Raw genomic sequence first — 22905 nt, forward strand, 5'->3', positions numbered from 1 at the left:
GCCCCGTTACCCTCTCACTATCTGCCCCGTTACCCTCTCACTATCTCCCCGTTACCCTCTCACTATCTGCCCCGTTACCCTCTCACTATCTGTCCCGTTACCCTCTCACTATCTGCCCCTTTACCCTCTCACTATCTGCCCCGTTACCCTCTCACTATCTGCCCCGTTACCCTCTCACTATCTGTCCCGTTACCCTCTCACTATCTGCCCCTTTACCCTCTCACTATCTGCCCCGTTACCCTCTCACTATCTCCCCCGTTATCCTCTCACTCTCTGCCCCGTTACCCTCTCACTATCTGCCCCGTTACCCTCTCAATATCTGCCCCGTTACCCTCTCACTATCTGCCCCGTTACCCTCTCACTATCTGTCCCGTTACACTCTCACTATCTGGCCCTTTACCCTCTCACTATCTGCCCCGTTACCCTCTCACTATCTGCCCCGTTACCCTCTCACTATCTGCCCCGTTACCCTCTCACTATCTGCCCCATTACCCTCTCACTATCTCCCCCGTTACCCTCTCACTATCTGCCCCGTTACCCTCTCACTATCTGCCCCATTACCCTCTCACTATCTGCCCCATTACCCTCTCACTATCTGCCCCGTTATCCTCTCACTATCTGCCCCGTTACCCTCTCACTATCTGCCCCATTACCCTCTCACTATCTGCCCCATTACCCTCTCACTATCTGCCCCGTTACCCTCTCACTATCTGTCCGGTTACCCTCTCACTGCCCCATTACCCTCTCACTATCTGCCCCTTTACCCTCTCACTATCTGCCCCATTACCCTCTCACTATCTGCCCCGTTACCCTCTCACTATCTGTCCGGTTACCCTCTCACTGCCCCGTTACCCTCTCACTCTCTGCCCCGTTACCCTCTCACTATCTGCCCCGTTACCCTCTCACTATCTGCCCCGTTACCCTCTCACTATCTGCCCCGTTACCCTCTCACTATCTGCCCCGTTACCCTCTCACTATCTGTCCCGTTACCCTCTCACTATCTGCCCCGTTACCCTCTCACTATCTGCCCCGTTACCCTCTCACTATCTGCCCCGTTACCCTCTCACTATCTGCCCCGTTACCCTCTCACTATCTGCCCCGTTACCCTCTCACTATCTCCCCCTTTACCCTCTCACTATCTGTCCGGTTACCCTCTCACTGCCCCGTTACCCTCTCACTATCTGCCCCGTTACCCTCTCACTATCTGCCCCGTTACCCTCTCACTATCTGCCCCGTTACCCTCTCACTATCTGCCCCGTTACCCTCTCACTATCTGCCCCGTTACCCTCTCACTATCTGTCCCGTTACCCTCTCACTATCTGCCCCGTTACCCTCTCACGATCTGTCCCGTTACCCTCTCACTATCTGCCCCGTTACCCTCTCACTATCTGCCCCGTTACCCTCTCACTATCTGCCCCGTTACCCTCTCACTATCTGTCCCGTTACCCTCTCACTATCTCCCCCTTTACCCTCTCACTATCTGCCCCGTTACCCTCTCACTATCTGCCCCGTTACCCTCTCACTATCTGCCCCGTTACCCTCTCACTATCTGCCCCATTACCCTCTCACTATCTGCCCCGTTACCCTCTCACTATCTCCCCCTTTACCCTCTCACTGTCTGCCCCGTTACCCTCTCACTATCTGCCCCGTTACCCTCTCACTATCTGTCCCTTTACCCTCTCACTATCTGCCCCGTTACCCTCTCACTATCTGCCCCGTTACCCTCTCACTATCTGCCCCGTTACCCTCTCACTATCTGCCCCGCTACCCTCTCACTATCTGCCCCGTTACCCTCTCACTATCTGCCCCGTTACCCTCTCACTATCTGCCCCGTTACCCTCTCACTACCTGCCCCGTTACCCTCTCACTATCTGCCCCGTTACCCTCTCACTATCTCCCCCATTACCCTCTCACTATCTGCCCCGTTACCCTCTCACTATCTCCCCCGTTACCCTCTCACTATCTGTCCCGTTACCCTCTCACTATCTGCCCCATTACCCTCTCACTATCTGCCCCGTTACCCTCTCACTATCTGCCCCGTTACCCTCTCACTATCTGCCCCGTTACCCTCTCACTATCTGCCCCGTTACCCTCTCACTATCTGCCCCGTTACCCTCTCACTATCTGCCCCGTTACCCTCTCACTGTCCCGTTACCCTCTCACTATCTGCCCCGTTACCCTCTCACTATCTGCCCCGTTACCCTCACTATCTCCCCCGTTACCCTCTCACTATCTGTCCCGTTACCCTCTCACTGCCCCGTTCCCCTCTCACTATCTGCCCCGTTACCCTCTCACTATCTCCCCCGTTACCGTCTCACTATCTGTCCCTTTACCCTCTCACTATCTCCCCCTTTACCCTCTCACTATCTGTCCCGTTACCCTCTCACTATCTGTCCCGTTACCCTCTCACTATCTGCCCTTTTACCCTCTCACTATCTGTCCCGTTACCCTCTCACTATCTGCCCCGTTACCCTCTCACTATCTCCCCCGTTACCGTCTCACTATCTGTCCCTTTACCCTCTCACTATCTCCCCCTTTACCCTCTCACTATCTGCCCCGTTACCCTCTCACTATCTGCCCCGTTACCCTCTCACTATCTCCCCCGTTACCCTCTCACTATCTGCCCCGTTACCCTCTCACTATCTGCCCCGTTACCCTCTCACTATCTGCCCCGTTACCCTCTCACTATCTGCCCCTTTACCCTCTCACTATCTCCCCCTTACCCTCTCACTCACTGCCGCGTTACCCTCTCACTATCTGCCCCGTTACCCTCTCACTATCTGCCCCGTTACCCTCTCACTATCTGTCCCGTTACCCTCTCACTATCTCCCCCTTTACCCTCTCACTATCTGTCCGGTTACCCTCTCACTGCCCCGTTACCCTCTCACTATCTGCCCCGTTACCCTCTCACTATCTGCCCCGTTACCCTCTCACTATCTGTCCCGTTACCCTCTCACTATCTGTCCCGTTACCCTCTCACTATCTCCCCCTTTACCCTCTCACTATCTGCCCCGTTACCCTCTCACTATCTGCCCCGTTACCCTCTCACTATCTGCCCCGTTACCCTCTCACTATCTGCCCCGTTACCCTCTCACTATCTGCCCCGTTACCCTCTCACTATCTGTCCCGTTACCCTCCCACTATCTGTCCCGTTACCCTCTCACTGCCCCGTTACCCTCTCACTATCTGCCCCGTTACCCTCTCACTATCTGCCCCATTACCCTCTCACTATCCCCCCCTTTACCCTCTCACTATCTGCCCCGTTACCCTCTCACTATCTGCCCCGTTACCCTCTCACTATCTGCCCCGTTACCCTCTCACTATCTGCCCCGTTACCCTCTCACTATCTGCCCCGTTTCCCTCTCACTATCTGCCCCGTTACCCTCTCACTATCTCCCCCGTTACCCTCTCACTATCTCCCCCGTTACCCTCTCACTATCTGTCCCGTTACCCTCTCACTATCTGCCCCATTACCCTCTCACTATCTGCCCCGTTACCCTCTCACTATCTGCCCCGTTACCCTCTCACTATCTGCCCCGTTACCCTCTCACTACCTGCCCCGTTACCCTCTCACTATCTCCCCCTTTACCCTCTCACTATCTGCCCCGTTACCCTCTCACTATCTGCCCCGTTACCCTCTCACTATCTGCCCCGTTACCCTCTCACTATCTGTCCCGTTACCCTCTCACTATCTGCCCCGTTACCCTCACTATCTCCCCCGTTACCCTCTCACTATCTGCCCCGTTACCCTCTCACTATCTCCCCCGTTACCGTCTCACTATCTGTCCCGTTACCCTCTCACTATCTGCCCCGTTACCCTCTCACTATCTGCCCTTTTACCCTCTCACTATCTGCCCCGTTACCCTCTCACTATCTGCCCCGTTACCCTCTCACTATCTCCCCCGTTACCCTCTCACTATCTGCCCCGTTACCCTCTCACTATCTGCCCCGTTACCCTCTCACTATCTGCCCCGTTACCCTCTCACTATCTCCCCCTTACCCTCTCACTCACTGCCGCGTTACCCTCTCACTATCTGCCCCGTTACCCTCTCACTATCTGCCCCGTTACCCTCTCACTATCTGCCCCGTTACCCTCTCACTATCTGTCCCGTTACCCTCTCACTATCTGTCCCGTTACCCTCTCACTATCTGTCCCGTTACCCTCTCACTATCTGCCCCGTTACCCTCTCACTATCTCCCCCGTTACCCTCTCACTATCTGCCCCGTTACCCTCTCACTATCTGCCCCGTTACCCTCTCACTCTCTGTCCCGTTACCCTCTCACTGCCCCGTTACCCTCTCACTATCTGCCCCGTTACCCTCTCACTATCTGCCCTGTTACCCTCTCACTATCTGCCCCGTTACCCTCTCACTATCTGCCCCGTTACCCTCTCACTATCTCCCCCGTTACCCTCTCACTATCTGCCCCGTTACCCTCTCACTATCTCCCCCGTTACCCTCTCACTATCTGTCCCGTTACCCTCTCACTATCTGTCCCGTTACCCTCTCACTATCTGCCCCGTTACCCTCTCACTATCTGCCCCGTTACCCTCTCACTACTATCTGCCCTTTTACCCTCTCACTATCTGCCCCGTTACCCTCTCACTATCTGCCCCGTTACCCTCTCACTTTCTGCCCCGTTACCATCTCACTATCTGCCCCGTTACCCTCTCACTATCTGTCCCGTTACCCTCTCACTATCTGCCCCGTTACCCTCTCACTGCCCCGTTACCCTCTCACTATCTGCCCCGTTACCCTCTCACTGCCCCGTTACCCTCTCACTATCTGCCCCGTTACCCTCTCACTATCTGCCCCATTACCCTCTCACTATCTGTCCCGTTACCCTCTCACTATCTGTCCCGTTACCCTCTCACTATCTGCCCCGTTACCCTCTCACTGCCCCGTTACCCTCTCACTATCTGCCCCGTTACCCTCTCACTATCTGTCCCGTTACCCTCTCACTATCTGCCCCGTTACCCTCTCACTGCCCCGTTACCCTCTATCTGTCCCGTTACCCTCTCACTATCTGCCCCGTTACCCTCTCACTGCCCCGTTACCGTCTATCTGTCCCGTTACCCTCTCACTGCCCCGTTACCCTCTCACTATCTGCCCCGTTACCCTCTCACTGCCCCGTTACCCTCTATCTGTCCCGTTACCCTCTCACTGCCCCGTTACCCTCTATCTGCCCCGTTACCCTCTCACTGTCCCGTTACCCTCTCACTATCTGCCCCGTTACCCTCTCACTATCTGCCCCGTTACCCTCTCACTATCTGTCCCGTTACCCTCTCACTATCTGCCCCGTTACCCTCTCACTATCTGCCCCGTTACCCTCTCACTATCTGCCCCGTTACCCTCTCACTATCTGCCCCGTTACCCTCTCACTATCTGCCCCGTTACCCTCTCACTCTCTGCCCCGTTACCCTCTCACTCTCTGCCCCGTTACCCTCTCACTATCTGCCCCGTTACCCTCTCACTGCCCCGTTACCCTCTATCTGTCCCGTTACCCTCTCACTGCCCCGTTACCCTCTCACTGCCCCGTTACCCTCTATCTGTCCCGTTACCCTCTCACTGCCCCGTTACCCTCTCACTATCTGCCCCGTTACCCTCTCACTATCTGCCCCGTTACCCTCTCACTATCTGCCCCGTTACCCTCTCACTATCTGCCCCGTTACCCTCTCACTATCTCCCCCGTTACCCTCTCACTATCTGCCCCGTTACCCTCTCACTATCTGCCCCGTTACCCTCTCACTATCTCCCCCGTTACCCTCTATCTGTCCCGTTACCCTCTCACTGCCCCGTTACCCTCTCACTATCTGCCCCGTTACCCTCTCACTATCTGCCCCGTTACCCTCTCACTATCTGCCCCGTTACCCTCTCACTATCTCCCCCGTTACCCTCTCACTATCTCCCCCGTTACCCTCTCACTATCTGCCCCGTTACCCTCTCACTATCTGCCCCGTTACCCTCTCACTATCTGCCCCGTTACCCTCTCACTATCTGCCGCGTTACCCTCCCACTATCTGCCCCGTTACCCTCTCACTATCTGCCCCGTTACCCTCTCACTATCTGTCCCGTTACCCTCTCACTATCTGCCCCGTTACCCTCTCACTATCTGCCCCGTTACCCTCTCACTATCTGTCCCGTTACCCTCTCACTATCTGCCCCGTTACCCTCTCACTATCTGCCCCGTTACCCTCTCACTATCTGCCCCGTTACCCTCTCACTATCTGCCCCGTTACCCTCTCACTATCTGCCCCGTTACCCTCCCACTATCTGCCCCGTTACCCTCTCACTATCTGCCCCGTTACCCTCTCACTATCTGCCCCGTTACCCTCCCACTGAATGCCATGTTACTTTTCCCAGTAACTTTCAACAGATACTTATCCCAATACCTAAGATGTCAGCTTGGCTCAGTGGTAGCACTCTCATCTGAGTCAGGAGGTTGTGGGTTGAAACCCTGCTAAAGACTGAGACACATAATCGAGGGTGACACTTAAATGCAGTACTGAGGAGTGCAGCACTGTCAGATGTGCCATCCTTATAGCTGAGACCAAGGTGTCCTTCTAGGTGGCCTGATCTCTCAGGTGGACATAAAAGATCCCACAGCACTAACATGAGGAAGAAAAGGGTAATTCTTCAGAGTGTCCTGGCCAATATTTCTCCCTCAACCAACATCATTAAAAACTGATTAGTTGGTTATTATCTCATTGCTGTTTGTGGAATGTTGCTATGTGTGGATTAGCTGCCTCGTGACTACACGTCAAAAGTACTTCGTTGGTTGTAAAGCGCTTTGGGACATCTTGAGGTGAAAGGTATTACGTAAATACAAGTTCTTCTTTCTTTTAATACATTCTTCTCCCAATACCTTTCAATACATTCTTCTACTCACACTTTAAATAGTTTTTTTTTAAATTCGTTCCTGAGATGTGGGCGTCACTGGCAAGGCCAGCATTTATTGCCCATGCCCAATTGCGCTCGAGAAGGTGGTGGTGAGCCGCCTTCTTGAACCGCTGCAGTCCGTGTGGTGAAGGTACTCCCACAGTGCTGTTAGGGAGGGAGTTCCAGGATTTTGACCCAGCAACGATGAAGGAATGGCGATATATTTCCAAGTCAGGATGGTGTGTGACTTGGAGGGGAACTTGGAGGTGGTGGTGTTCCCATGCGCCTGCTGCCCTTGCCCTTCTAGGTGGGAGAGGTCACGGGTTTGGGAGGTGCTGCCGAAGAAGCCTTGGTGAGTTGCTGCAGTGCATCTTGTAGATGGTACACACTGCAGCCACGGTGCGCCGGTGGTGGAGGGAGTGAATGTTTAAGGTGGTGGATGGGGTGCCAATCAAGCGGGATGCTTTGTCCTGGATGGAGGCGAGATTCTTGAGTGTTGTTGGAGCTTCACTCATCCAGGCAAGTGGAGAGTATTCCATCACACTCCTGACTTGTACCTTGTAGATGGTGGAAAGGCTTTGGGGAGTCAGGAGGTGAGACACACACTGCAGAATAGCCTCTGACCTGCTATTGTAGCCACATTATTTATGTGGCTGGTCCAGTTAAGTTTCTGGTCAATGGTAACCCCCAGGATGTTGATGGTGCAGGATTTGGCGATGGTAATGCAGTTGAATGTCAAGGGGAGGTGGTTGGACTTTCTCTTGGAGATGGTCATTGCCTGGCACATGTGTGGCGCGAATGTTACTTGCCACTTCTCAGACCAAGCCTGAATGTTGTCCAGATCTTGCTGCATGCGGGTATGGACTGCTTCATTATCTGGGCAGTTCTCCCAATTCTTCTCCCAATACTTTTGTTGTACTCTCTGCACTAACCATTCTATCTCATAATCACAAGATCGTTTTTAGAGTGCTTTCTACTGCCTGCCTCAATGACAGTGACAGTCGCAAACTACTGACCTTCCACCACCATATGTTGAGCCTCTTGGTTAGTGACATCTTCCTGTGCAGCATCTATGATGGGGGGAGGGGAACACACCAGTTTAGTTACAGGCCACCAGCAATATTTTGCAGGACGGTTTCAGTGTTTTAAAAAAAAACTTTCTCTGATTGAACAAGTGTAATTGGCCTTTTCATCTAGCCAATTATTACCAGCCAGCACTGTTCCCAGGAGGTTAGTAATTAAAAAGTAGCTTGAATAAAGAAGACAGACAAGATTGCAGTCACCAGACTCAGCTATAGTGACTTAGCTAAGCTAATAAGCAGAGCAGCTCACACTCAGAACTGAGCTTGGTTCTCACAGGGCCTGCTCTTGGTCCATCATGGAGTATCAATGGCAGTGGATATGCAAATGTCTATAAACTCTACCTTAGGGAAGACTCCCAGTTGAAGGATGGGTGTAGATTGGGGGATGTTGATTGGGGGAGAGGAGATATGTGGTGTAAGGTGGATTAAATCCATAATATAATGCACTTGTTGGGTATGATGTGAGTAGTTTCCACATTCTCTGTTAACATGCCACATACTCTATAAACATTCACCTGTGACCAGTTTAATGGGAGCAGGGTATATTATGGATTTGGTCATGTTCACGTTTAGCCTGTAGTCGCAACAAATGTTATATTAAATACTAGCGCACAGGACTCGCACCCACAGTATGCGTTGGCGCGGTGATAGCCCGTCAGGGGTGAGGAGAAGATCTCTACGCACTCGGGGCTCCCTCTGCTGGCCACACACTTCTCCGAAAAGGCACGTCTGCTGGTTGTGTCCACCAATGGAGCAAGCTGATGGTGAAACGTCCCAACATTGGGAGGGGATGGAGGTAGGCAGGGGAGACGTATTACAATTTACAGAGAATTCTGCTGTGTTACTGAGTTACAAAGAGTCAGGTACCTGTGGGAGATTCAGCCAACACATCGGGCTCCTCGGAGGTTGATTTATCGGATAGGTTTTCACTGAGATCTTCCGAGGCAGCATTTGGATCTGTCAGTAGAAGCAGAAAGTTGGGTTATCTAAAGAGAGTGAAAAAGTCGGCCCTGACTAGGCGATCTAAGGCTTTGTATAACCCTGATCACTTGGCCCGTGTAATGGCTACTCCTAGTATTTCATTCAGTGCTGTCACTTTAATAACACAGCACCAGTAATTACAGACAGTAGCAGGTACGTGTAATGTATTATCACATGGTTTGTCACATGGCTTAGTATGAGCATGCTCAGTTCGCTCTGGCCTAGTAAACAAGCGCCTTGACTCATCCTGTCTCTGTCCTTCATTTGTTCTCCCCACATATATTACAGTACAGATGCTGGACATACCTGTGGTACGTCCCTGCAGATTTCTCTCTCAGGCTGCAGGAACCCTGCTCCTCACTGTCAGTGCACAGCCTTTTAAAATAAAAGAGGCCTCTCAAAATGCATAGCATCAATCAGCAGCAATTGCAACCTCGTGAAAATGTTTCCATCAACCATCTGATCCCTACAAGGAGGGCCTTCTTTATCCAAGCAAAAGGTGCAAATGGCCTGAAAATAGGACACTGATGCTGAAAATGTTCAGCAGATGGGGCTCTCTGTATATTTTAAGTGACTACAGAACTGGAACAAGGACAAAAATCTGACCGTCTCATCTCTCGCGCTTGCTCGAGTTCAGGGATAAGGTGCCCCACAGCACAAACTAAAGCCTTCCACTCGCCCAGTGCATGCTCCACCAACCCTGGTCCAGCAAGCACCGGGGAGGGATCACTCTGCTTTTTAAGACTCGCACAAAGAACAGACGAGAGAGCTCCAAAGATCAGAGAACCAGGATGTGGCACTTTGGTGCCAGTATTGCCCTGCAGACACCCTGGACTGGTACAGAATGCTGAGTTACAGAGGTGACAGCTCCCCTGTCCCTGGCATAAACACGGGGATTTGGCTTTAACATTTGCAGCTCTTACGCTGCTGCTCGGTCACAATCTTGTAGCGAACAGGCAGCCTGTGCACATGTCTCTGGTGTGGTAGAGATGGAGACCCACATTTTATAAAATCTTACTGAACAGTAGGAGTTTATTCAGCCCATCATATCAGTGCCGGTTCTCTGAAAGATCTCTCCACTTGGTACTATTCCCCTGCCCTTTCCCCAAACCCTGATAAATGTTTTCTTTTTAATATATTTATACACTTCCCTTTTAACGGCAATTCTAGATTCTGTTTCCATCACTGTTTCTGGTTGGCTATTCCATGTCCTGAAAACCTTCTGCACAAATGATAAAGCTCCTTCATCTTAAATTGGTGTCCTCTAGTTACTGACTCGCTGACCAGTGGAAATAGTTGTTGCTGATTTACCTCATCAAAAACCTTCATAATGTTGATCACTTTTATTAGAACCGACTTTGTTCTAATGAAGAGTCCCGGTGTCTCTCTTTATATTTAAGGTAACATCGTAGTAAATGTATTCTGCACCCTCTCCAATGCCTTGACATCCTTCTTAAAATAGGGCGGTCAAAATCTGCACGCAATATCCTAACTGCGGCCTTAAATGAACAGGCTTTAAAACTTAATCTCTGACCTTTCACGTGCATGTTTGCGGTGTCTCACTCGTCAATGTGTAAATTTGCCCACAAGTTCTCACAAGTGAACCATACGCCTGTCAGGAGTCAACGGCTTTGAAAGATGGAGGGAGCGGAGAAGAAGAAATGAGGCCAGGAAAGCCGGTGATGACAATTTTTAAAGACCCCGGGAACTGAAGCTGCTGGAGTTAGCGCCGGCACCATTAAGGTTGGAGCTTCTGTCTTTCATTTTACGAACTAATCTCCAAATTATTTCTGCTGCAAACTCAAAAGACAATCAAAAACTTGCAGTCAGATTCCACGTGACGGCTCACAATCTGTTCATCAATCACCAACATAACAATAACAGATTATCTGGGCATTTTCACATTGCTGTTTGTGGGAGCTTGCTGTGCGCAAATTGGCTGCTGCGTTTCCCCCATTACAACAGTGACTCCCCTTCAAAAGTACTTCATTGGCTGTAAAGCGCTTTGAGACGTCCGGTGGTCGTGAAAGGCGCTATAGAAAGGCAAGTCGTCTTCTTCTTACCATCCAACAAGCCCGGATTTATTTACTTTTTACCTTGAACAGTAATCTGAATAATTTCTGAATCTTCTGGCTCTGTTTTCACTTTTTTCAATGTCGACAGATCAACGGAGGCACCTGCGAACGGAGGGAGAAGAGGAAATTGATTTTCAGTAAACCCGGGCACACTCTACTGGGTCACCATGGTTTGGATTTCAAGGGCCAGAGGACACAGATTTAAGGTGATTGGTAAAAGAACCAAAGGCGACGTAAGAAAAAACTTTTTTACACAGCGAGTGGTTAGGATCTAGAATGCACTGCCTGAAAGGACGTTGGAAGCAGACTCAATCGTGGCTTTCAAAAGGGAATTTGATAAATACCTGAAGGAAAAAAATTGCAGGACTACGGGGAAAGGGTGGGGGAGTGGGACTAGTTGAAGTGCTCTCGCAGAGAGTCAGCACGGGCTCGATGGGCTGAATGGCCTCCTGTGCTGAAACCATTCTATGATTCTATGCTCACAAACTGGGAGCAGGGGGAGGTCAGATTAAAGAGCCAGGTCCCTGGGTGGTACAGGATGACGTGCTTTGCCATGGGGTGTCTGACTGTGTGTTCATGGCCACAAGTTCCCTTTCAGTGACCAATCCCAGCTGCTCGGGGGGAGGCAGCGAGCCAGGCATGACCCGAGAGGGAAGAAAGAATCAGAGGGTTCGACAGTCTGCCTCTTGCACGTCTCCTAGCAGCCCGCAGTCATGTGGAATTATTCGTGGATCCTGGGATCAGCTTCCTGTCCTCCCTCTACAACTGGGAATCATGGGAGACTCCAGGAAAGGCAAAGAGGGGGGAATAAAAATTTAGCAGTAGCTCGCTAACCTGCTCCTTCCAACAAAACTTGATCACGGACTCTCCGCAAGCTATTTAACCTTCTAATAAAAGGTTCCTCAATTTCAAACATGATTCAACAGAACTCCAGAATATGTTATCAATCTCACCCCCATTAACTGATGTTGAAAGGTCCCAACCCAACAGGATGCATCATACTCTGTGTGGTATGCGATCTCTTGTCTATGCGACATTTCACACTATAATCTTCAGCCCTCTCTTTTAATAGAGTTTAATTGATACCACAAGGAGCCTGCTGCACACATCTGTTATCATGTGGAAAAACGAATTTCTTCTAAGCCCCCACCCTAAGGCTATTTTATTTATACAGATATACAGATGCCCCTTTAGTTCTGTGCTATCAGCCCAAGTCAAATAAACTGCAACATCTGCACTGCCATCTCTCTCAGTGCAGACATGAGAATTATCATCGGTGATGCTACTATACAAACACCTCTGTCTAATCCCTCTCTCCACTATTGACAGAGGGGTTAATGCGTTTAAAACAAAACCAGGGTATGCCTCTGTTAAAGCAGCAGAAAGAGGAGATACGGGTTAGCTGTTTGCAGGACATCGCCAGCAGTAATTTCTATGCTGAAATCACTAAAGGTTTTAGTGATAATTAAGAAACAGAATCACATCCAAGGAAACAGGAATTGCACAAACGTTTTTGTCAGTTTAAAAATACATAATAGAGGGTGAAAAACAGCGTGTCCTCAGCTGCAGGCACTCCACAGCGAGAATGAGCATCGTGCAATGAATGGGGACGGAGCCATTTTCCTCTCCTACTGCTGGCCCTTGAGGACTCTCCTGGTAATGTGTCATTTGTGTCTGTGTGTGTCGGGGGTGTAGTGTATGTACCCGTCTACCTTTAAGAGAACTATTGTATGTAACCATTCACCTTTAAGAGAACTATTTTAGGTGTGGCACTACTTTGTTTGGCTTCTGTATACTGTAATACCGACGGTGACCACACCAGTATATAAGTGTTGTGTCAGGATTTATTGGGCAGATTCGCCCTGACCTTCGAATAGTAAAGTCCTGTTTTAAGTTACTCTGGTAGTCTGTGTATTAATTAACTAAACAACCCACAGACTTTACAGTGGCGACGAGTCCGATCGTACCCTGCGGCAACAATACTTCCGAAGCAGTTAACGAGCGTCGAGAAGAGGCAACCGCCCTCGTCGTTCTGCTGGGAGAAAACTCGAGGCTGCAGAACTAGAAAGGAGGAAGAATTTAGAGACAAAGACTTCCATCAGCAACAGGCACTGACTGTCCCTTCTGCCACGGTGAGGAGTGAGCCGATCAGCACGAGAAGCAAGGCGGCCACGGTGACTGTGAGTAAGGGAAAGTAAAAAGAATAACCGGAGGATAAGGGCGGTGCACTCGACCACGGTCGAGGGGGAAAGGAGCCGGACAGAAGTCGGGTCCAGAGGCGCTGAGACTGGGGCAGCGTGGAGCAAGGAAGCCGCGGTACAGACAGGCTGGGGGACGCAACGGCATCGTGAGACAGCTAGACCGCGACCGGCGAAAAAGGCAGGGCAGCGACCGAAGCCACGAAGCGCTGCGACCGGGAACGTAGGCGCGGGAAGAGATAAACTCAGCCGCAGCCGGGGAGGGAAGCACCGGACTGCGAGAGGGCTGGGAGGCGCGATTGGGAGCCGAGCGAGCGGGAGAGGCAGAGCCGACCAAGGGAGACTGAGCGAGAGCCAGTCCAGCGGCTGAAACTGTTCTCCGTCAACGGGGTGTACCCAGCGCCGGTAGAGCCGAGCGAGCGGGAGAGAGACAGAGCCCGAGCAAGGGGAACTGAGCGAGAGCCAGCCCAGCGGCTGAAACTGTTTGCCGTCAACGGGGTGTACCCAGCGCCGGTTGCCCTGCCGAGAAAAGGGAAAGCACTGAAGCCGACGCGCAGGCTGTGAACCTGAAAGCCAGCGGCCGTCGCCCGTGGGGAAAGTGTACCCCTCCCGCCAGGGGAAGAAACGCGGGAAGCCGCCATTAGGCGGGGAAGAAGACAGAAGCGGGGAACCGCCATTGAAGTGGGCGGGGAGAGAAGATAAGCGCGGGAAACCGCCATTTTTGCGGGAACCGCCATCTTGAAAAAAAAAGAAAATTTAAAGAAATAATCCGTGGTGTTATCAGGAAGAGAGGAAGATGCCTAAGCGTGGTAACATCAACAATTTTAATTCCGAGGTAGAAGACTGGGCCACGTATGTGGAACGCATTGAGATCTATTGTGAGGCCAATAAAATAGAAGAAGATGACAAAGCTATAACCTTGCTAAACTCGATGGGCGCGAAGACATACGGGCTCTTGAAGCATCTACTATCACCAGCTAAACCGGCGGATCAGACTTTCGATGATATTGTGGCTGTTCTGAAGGATCACTTGAACCCCACACCGTTGATGTTGGCGGAACGATTCAAATTCTATGCGAGAACGCAACGGAAAGACGAAAGCAACGCAGAATACTTGGTCGAACTGCGTAGACTAGCGAAATACTGCCAGTTTGGAGGGAATCTGACAGAGGCATTGCGAGGCAAGTTCGTGTGCGGGTTGGCAAAGGAAGGAACGCAAAAGCGACTACTCGAAGAGAACGACCTTACACTTGACAGGGCTGTCCTTATTGCAGCATCGCATGAAGCCGCAGCGAAGGGAACTGCGGAAATGCAGCTAAAGACAGCAGCACTCAGTGTGGATCAAATTACCTCGACAACAACAAAATGTTATCATTGTGGGAAGACAACACACGACCAGAACCAATGCTGGTTTAAGAACCAGGAATGTAGGAAATGTGGCAAACTGGGTCACATAGCTAAGGTATGCCGGTCAGGGAAGAAGACCAACAACCAAAGGAAGCCAGCACAGGAAAAGTACAACAAGGTACACAAGGTGGCTGAGAAGAGTTCAGACGAACAGAATTCGGACTCAGACCCAAACGGCCAGGAGCTGGGTAGTCTGAGAATTCACAATGTGAGTAAGGAAGCTGACCTACAAACTATCTGGGTCATGCTAAAAATAGCTGGAGTCCAAGTGAAAATGGAGTTGGACACTGGATCAGCTCTATCAGTCATAAATCGAAGGGATTACCACCAGCTATTCTCACATATACCCTTAAGAGATACCAAGTTCGTATTGCAGACATACACGGGGCATAAAGTATACCCCATGGGAAAGATAAGAGTCAAGGTGAGAGATGGGGTAAAGAACACCCAAGAATGAACTTATACGTACTACCTGAGGGAGGACCACCATTTCTAGGACGGGAGTGGATCAAGAAAATAGACATGGAATGGCACTATCTAAAAGCCATAACGAGTGAGGACTCGGTGCAGACAATCAGCTCAGATTCTGAATCGGATGACGATAAGACCAACCCAAATGTGAAAGACAAGGCTAAAATGGACTTGCCGACTAAGGTTGGAAAAACGAAGGCATGCAGAAAGGCTTATGCTCCAGAGAAGAACAAAGTTTCAGAACAGATCTCCACCGAACAACGACAACATAGTTTGACAGAGAATTCTGAGTCTGTTCAGTTTAAGGACATATCCATGACGGAAGAACACCGAGCTCGGACTCAACTTTATTTCAAATTACAACAACAATTAGAACAATTGAGTTACCGTCTCGTACAAGAGATGAAAACAATGAAAAAGTTCTATGACACCGAATGGGAGAATCTGGAAAGACAACAGAAGCAGCTAGCTCAAGCAGAGAGCGACCATAGAGCCATCGTGACCAATCACCGATCACATCTCCCTTATGATGTTCAGGAGTTAGAATATTTGCAGAAAGAAGCAAATGAAGAGGAATCTTCAGGAAGCCAGGATTTTATTCCAGTTCTTCTCTACGACTCCTTACAAGCAGAGTTTGAGAAGTTGAAGGAACAGTATGAACAGGCCCAGGCTACAATCCTGGAGGGGGTTAACTCGGCAACCTCCAAAAAGCTAGTTTCAGTGGAAGCTTATGAGCAACTAAAGGTTGAACATGAGCAAGAAGTCCAAAGGCTGCAGGAAATTCTTGATGAGCTCAAGGCCAAGACAGACTCATCGGTAGAAGTTCCATCCATAGATGAGAAATTAGAGGTGAAAGACATGGCAGAACATGAAAGTCAAGATGTCCAAGAACTCATAAAAATATTGAAGGAAACCCAAGACAAATATGAGGCGGCAATGACCGAGGTTCAACAACTTGAAGAACAGATTCAACTGGGAATTCTTTCAGTGAAAGAAAAGGCAACTGTAAGAAACACAGAGACTGTAAGAATGGCCCCTGAACATGAGCTAGAGAGCATCAAGGCGCAACTTCTCCGAGTGCTTAAAGCCAAAGTACAAGAGGAAAAAAAGGTGAAAGCATTGGAGGAAAAGGTGGATGAAATGGAGAAGACTCTGATCCACAGGGTCCCCGTGGAAGAGTTAACGGTCAGCCAACTCCTTCATATGCTGAGAGACAAGACTCTGCAATGGGAACCATTTGAACACGAGCTTCAATCTTCAAAGGGAAGGGGTTCGGAGCTCTCAAAAGTTTGGGGAATAGTTGAGGTTGCAACACAGATTTTACGGGGCTGCCGAAAGTACGCTGAATCACGTCAATGTGAACTACAGAATGTTGAAACAGCTGCTCCAGTAGAAGGATTGAATAGCCCGATCAATCAATCCCCGATGGAAGGGGAAGTATTGGAATCACAAATGAGGTCATTAGTGAAGGATTGGCAGGAAACCCAGGAAGAGCGGGATGAATATGAACGCATGAAGAAGTCTCTTCAGGAAAGATGTCTAGGGAGGGAACAACAGTCGGCTAACGTCCAGTTGGGTAAGGAAGAAGTAGCAGGCCCGCTCGCTAGACTAGCTCAGGACGACACCGAATATTACCATGACCTGTTGAGTGACACGGAATATTACGATGACTTGGTCTGCCCAGCTTGTGATGAAAACTCCCAAAGTGCAGAAATCAGGATGAAGCACTTAAAGTCTAAGGAACATAGGGAGATGGTGGCGCTACAGCTGGCAGCGGATAAGGGAGCCCCGAGAGTCTCCAAGAAGCAGAAAAGAAAAAGACGAAGCAGAAGACGATAACCATCTAAATCATTATCACTTCTATCAGATCATGCACGTGGGCCCTACGAAGGGGGCCAAATCAGTTGGAAAGTAGGAAAAATTACCAAGGCAGTCCAGCTGTTTGTAAAAGTCAGCACTGCTGGTTCAGCAGGACGGAAGTTCAAGCTGTTAAGCCAAGGGAAAGACTATTGGATGAGTCACGCTAGAAATGTGAACCGGCTACACCACAGGGATGTTGTTCGGACCGAGTCAAGACCAGAGACTGAATCTGTGAACTGTTCCCGCAGAGACTGAATCTGTGAACTGTTTCCCGCAGAGACTATATCTGTGAACTGTTTTACATGAAGTTGATTATATGTTATGTTTAATGGAGAATAAGTATGTTGTAAGCTAAAAAGGGAGGATTGTAGTGTATGTACCCGTCTACCTTTAAGAGAACTATTGTATGTAACCGTTCACCTTTAAGAGAACTATTTTAGGTGTGGCACTACTTTGTTCGGCTTCTGTATACTGTAATACCGACGGTGACCACACCAGTATATAAGTGTTGTGTCAGGATTTATTGGGCAGATTCGCCCTGACCTTCGAATAGTAAAGTCCTGTTTTAAGTTACTCTGGTAGTCTGTGTATTAATTAACTAAACAACCCACAGACTTTACAGGGGGGGGGAAGAGGACTTAGAGAAAGAGAAACTGGGTGGAGTTTGCTTGCAGGAAGTAGGCCCAAGCCTCCAAGTGCTTTGCGAACCTCGAGACTCTCAATACACCTTTATGCAAGAATGATGCATTGTGGAATCTAACATCCGGAAGCTGAGAGGCTGTGCAAATCACTAAAAAAACACATTTACTGGAAGGCTGTGCAATTTTGAAAGGGACTGTAATGCAGCTATCACACAGCTACTCACCCGTTTCACTTTCTTTCATCTTCGTAGACCTGATAAGAGAAAAACACTTTTCAAAATCCAACACTTTATTGTACAGGGTAGAACCTAAAGAGTCGGGAGACAAAACAAACAGTCAGAAGACTTTGTATTTGTGTCTAATGTTGGGTGGCATCTGCACAATGAGTTGAACAGGGAGGGCAAACAATGGATTACATTTCTAAAATTAGGTAATTATATACAGCACAGAAACAGGCCATTCGGCTCAACCAGTCTGTGCTGGTATTTATACTTCACACGAGTCTCCTCCCATTCCATCTGCCTCATCTCTGCCTTTCAGCATATCTTTCTATTCTCTTTGCTCTCATGTACTCATCTAGATTCCTTTTGAAAGCATCTAAGCTATTTGCCTCAACCACTTCCTGTGGTAGCAAGTTCCACATTCTAACCACTCTCTGAGTAAAGAGATTTCTCCTTATTTCCCTTTTGGATTTATTAGTAACTATCCTGTATTTATGGCCCCTAGTTTTGGATTCTCCTACAAGTGGAAACATTCTCTCCACATCTACGTTGTCCAACCCACTCATAATTTTAAAGACCTCTATCAGGTCACCTCTAGAATCATAGAATCATAGAAAATTACAGCACGGAAGGAGGCCATTTCGGCCCATCGTGTCCGCGCCGGCCAACAAAGAGCGATCCGGCCTAATCCCACTTCCCAGCTCTTGGTCCGTAGCCCTGCAGTTTAGAACATCCCAAGTGCACATCCAAGTACTTTTTAAATGTGGTTAGGGTTTCTGCCTCTACCACCCTTTCAGGCAGTGAGTTCCAGACCCCCACAACCCTCTGGGTGAAGAAATTTCCCCTCAAATCCCCTCTAAACCTTCCACCAGTTACTTTAAATCTGTGCCCCTCTGCTAAGGGAAATAGGTCCTTTCTATCCACTATGTAATTTTATACACCTCAATAAGGTCTCCCCTCAGCCTCCTCTGTTCCAAGGAAAACAGACCCAGCCTATCCAGTCTTTCCTCATAGCTAAGATTCTCTACTCCCGGCAACATCCTTGTAAATCTCCTCTGCACCCTCTCTAGTGCAATCACATCTTTCCTGTAATGTGGTGACCAGAACTGCATGCAGTACTCTAGCTGAGGCCTAACTAGTGTTTTATACAGTTGAAGCATAACCCCCCCTGCTCTTGTATTCTATGCTACGGCTAATAAAGGCAAGCATTCCGTATGCCTTCTTAACCAGCTTATCTACCTGGCCTGCTACCTTCAGGGATCTGTGGACATGCACTCCAAGGTCCCTTTGTTCCTCTACACTACTCAGTGTCCTACCATTTAATGTGTATTCCTTTCTTTGTTAGCCCTCCCCAAATGCATTACCTCACACTTCTCCGGATTGAATTCCATTTACCACTGTTCTGCCCACCTGACCAATTTATTGATATCTTCCTGCAGTCTACAGCTTCCTTCTTCAGTATCAACCGCACAGCCGATTTTAGTATCATCTGCAAACTTCTTAATCATACCCCCTGTATTCAAGTCTAGATCATTGATATATACCACAAAAAGCAAGGGACCCAGTACTGAGCCCTGCGGAACCCCACTGGAAACAGCCTTCCAGTCACAAAAACACCCATTAACCATTACCCTCTGCTTCCTGTCTCCGAGCCAGTTTTGAATCCAACTTGACACTTTGCCCTGGATCCTATGGGCTTTTAACTTTGTGACTTCTCTTTTCTAAAGCAAAAAGCCTCAACCTGTTCAACCTTTCCCGACAGCTGTAATCTCTCAGTTCTGGTACCATCCTTGTAAATCCTTTTTGCACTTTCTCCAGTGCTTCTATCTCCTTTTAATAGTATGGAGACCAGAACTGTGCCCAGTACTCTAAGTGCAACCTGACCAGGGTGCTATACAGGTTTAGCATAACTTCACTACTTTTGAATTCTATACCACTAGAAGTAAATCCCTGTACTGCAATATTGGACCTTGCTAAACTGCACTGTAATCCTGGACCTTGCTAAACTGCACTGTAATCCTGGACCTTGCTAAACTGCACTGTAATCCTGGACCTTGCTAAACTGCACTGTAATCCTGGACCTTGCTAAACTGCACTGTAATCCTGGACCTTGCTAAACTGCACTGTAATCCTGGACCTTGCTAAACTGCACTGTAATCTTGGACCTTGCTAAACTGCACTGTAATCCTGGACCTTGCTAAACTGCACTGTAATCTTGGACCTTGCTAAACTGCACTGTAATCCTGGACCTTGCTAAACTGCACTGTAATCCTGGACCTTGCTAAACTGCACTGTAATCCTGGACCTTGCTAAACTGCACTGTAATCCTGGACCTTGCTAAACTGTACTGTAATCCTGGACCTTGCTAAACTGCACTGTAATCCTGGACCTTGCTAAACTGCACTGTAATCCTGGACCTTGCTAAACTGCACTGTAATCCTGGACCTTGCTAAACTGCACTGTAATCTTGGACCTTGCTAAACTGCACTGTAATCTTGGACCTTGCTAAACTGCACTGTAATCCTGGACCTTGCTAAACTGCACTGTAATCCTGGACCTTGCTAAACTGCACTGTAATCCTGGACCTTGCTAAACTGCACTGTAATCCTGGACCTTGCTAAACTGCACTGTAATCCTGGACCTTGCTAAACTGCACTGTAATCCTGGACCTTGCTAAACTGCACTGTAATCCTGGACCTTGCTAAACTGTACTGTAATATTGGAGCTTGAGAAACTGCACTGCAAACTTGGAGCTTGCTAAACTGTACTGTTGTAGTGTATGTACCTTTAAGAGAGAACTACTTTTACAGCTCCTGTATACTGCAGTACCGGCAGTGACCACACCTGTATATAAGCCCTGAGCAGGCATCTGTACTGTTAGTTTTTAGACTACCCTCATCCAGTAAACACCTGTTGATTGTTGATCTGCAGTCTCCGTCTATTTATTGAAGAACACCATACTTAAGATTCACGGATTTAATAGTGGCGACGAGGTCGATTCGAACCTACCTGCAACTCTGCATTTCCTCCCAAGGATTCGTTCCTGCAGGACAGTGGAAGGAGTCGAGGCCAGAAGCACGGGTGTCGACCACGAGCAACCGCCCAGTCATCCGGCAGAGAGTGAGCATCGCAGGGGAGGCTGTTGAGAGCTGGGCTTGGTTCTCCAGCCACGACGATCCAGCAACAGGCTGGCAACAGGTACAGCGCAGACCCTTCCCGGACAGCGGCGGCTGGAGCCAACCGACGGCACAGCAAAGGCCGAGCAGCGTCGACGGGGTAAGAGAGAGGGTAAAGCGCACAGGGCGCAGCCAGGGGTTGAAGACCGAGCGGCATCGACGGAAAACAAAAAGAGAGGGTAAAGCACAGCCGGGGTTCAGGACCGAGCGGCGGCAACGAGAGAGGCACACAGGAAAACGCGCAGAGCGCAGCCAGGGCTCAAGGGCTGAGCAGCGAGCGCGGGAGACGCCATTTTTGAAGGCGCAGCGGAGAAGAAGGGCGAGCGCGGGAAGAAAGAGAAGCGCGGGAGACGCCATTTTGAGCCAGCGGAGAAGAAGGGAGAGCGCAGGAGACGCCATTTTAGCCAGTCTAGCTACACCCAGGGATGCCGAAGAGTGGCAGTGTCACAGCGTTCGACAATGAAGTCGAAGATTGGGCGACATATGTGGAACGCATTGAGGTGTACTGCAAGTCGAATGAAGTGCCAGATGCCAGGAAAGCACTGGTTTTGTTGAATTCCATGGGTGCAAAAACGTATGGTTTACTGCGAAACCTAATAACCCCAGAGAAGCCAGTGGATAAGGATTTCAAAAGCATAGTGGAAATCCTACAGGACCACTTAAACCCCACACCGCTGCTGATAGCAGAAAGATTTAAGTTTCACAAAAGGAACCAGCATAAAGACGAAAGTAATGCTGAGTATTTAACGGAACTGCGCAAGTTATCGAAACACTGCCAGTTTGGAATGGGACTAGCAGATACATTAAGGGACAAGTTTGTGTGTGGGCTTCAAAGTGAAGGAACCCAGAAACGGCTTCTATCAGAAAAGGATCTTACGCTGGACAAGGCTTTCAGCATGGCAGTATCACACGAAGCAGCCGCACGGGGCGCTGCAGAGGTACAACGGAGACCGCAAGAATATGGCACCAATGAAATGTCATATGGAGCAGGGAAGTGTTATCGCTGTGGCAGAACAACACACGACCAGAAGGATTGTTGGTTCAAGGACCAAGTGTGCAGACAGTGTGGAAAAGCAGGACACATAGCAAGAATCTGCAGGTCGGGGAAGAAAACCAGCAGCAAGAAATCTCCACAGGATAAGTACAAAAAGGTACATGAGGTGACAGAGAGTAGTTCAGACGAACAGAAAAGTGATACAGACTCCGGAAGCAAGGAGCTGGGTTGTCTGAAACTACATAATGTAATCAAAATTGATGATCACCAGACTATCTGGGTCACGCTCAAGATAGACGGAGTCCAAGTGAAAATGGAATTGGACACAGGATCAGCCCTAACAGTCATAAACCGAAGGGACTACAAGCGGCTATTCTCACATATACCCTTGAGAGCTACAGAGATTGTCTTGAAGACGTACACGGGGCAAAAAGTCTACCCCAAAGGAAAAATAAGGGTGAACGTGATATACAACGGCCAGGAAATACCAAAAATGGACCTATATGTATTGCCAGATGGAGGACCACCACTACTAGGACGTGAATGGATCCGGAAGATACAATTAGATTGGCATTCCATACAGGCACTGACGGTAGAGGCCAAAAAGGATGACGATGTCACACCTGGACGACTGTCAAAAATGTTAACTGACGCACAAGAAGTGTTCCAGGAGGGACTCGGAACACTAAAAGGCATAACAGCGACGATTAAAATAGAGGAAAATGCAAGCCCAAAGTTTTTTAAGGCCAGACCGGTGCCTTATGCAATCCGCCCAGCCGTCGAAGCAGAGCTGGAAGGTTTGGAACGTTCAGGAGTACTGTCCAAAGTGGACTGGAGCGAGTGGGCTACACCCATCGTTCCTGTAATGAAGAGGTCATTGAGTAATACGCGTGGGGAACCAAAGAAGGTTCGCATCTGTGG

General features: G+C 49.3%; 1 protein-coding gene across 6 annotated transcripts in view; it reads right to left on the reverse strand.

Annotated features, from left to right (window-relative positions):
• gtf2ird1 (GTF2I repeat domain containing 1) overlaps positions 1–22905 on the reverse strand; it is a 249451-nt gene that overhangs the window by 95445 nt on the left and 131101 nt on the right. For all 6 annotated transcript variants that reach the window (XR_015073206.1, XM_085964304.1, XM_085964306.1 and 3 more), the window contains 4 exons: positions 17818–17846; positions 11038–11118; positions 8828–8917; positions 7895–7948 (listed from right to left, as the gene is read on the reverse strand). Coding sequence is in view for 5 of the 6 variants with exons in the window: in XM_085964304.1 (XP_085820430.1) it covers positions 7895–7948; positions 8828–8917; positions 11038–11118; positions 17818–17846 (254 nt within the window). In the remaining variant the exon portion in view is untranslated. The remainder of the gene's footprint in view (positions 1–7894; positions 7949–8827; positions 8918–11037; positions 11119–17817; positions 17847–22905) is intronic.

Source organism: Somniosus microcephalus, chromosome 22 (genome assembly GCF_052327205.1).
Source record: "Somniosus microcephalus isolate GS21.2 chromosome 22, FLI_Smic_1.0, whole genome shotgun sequence".
Lineage (NCBI taxonomy): Eukaryota > Metazoa > Chordata > Chondrichthyes > Squaliformes > Somniosidae > Somniosus > Somniosus microcephalus.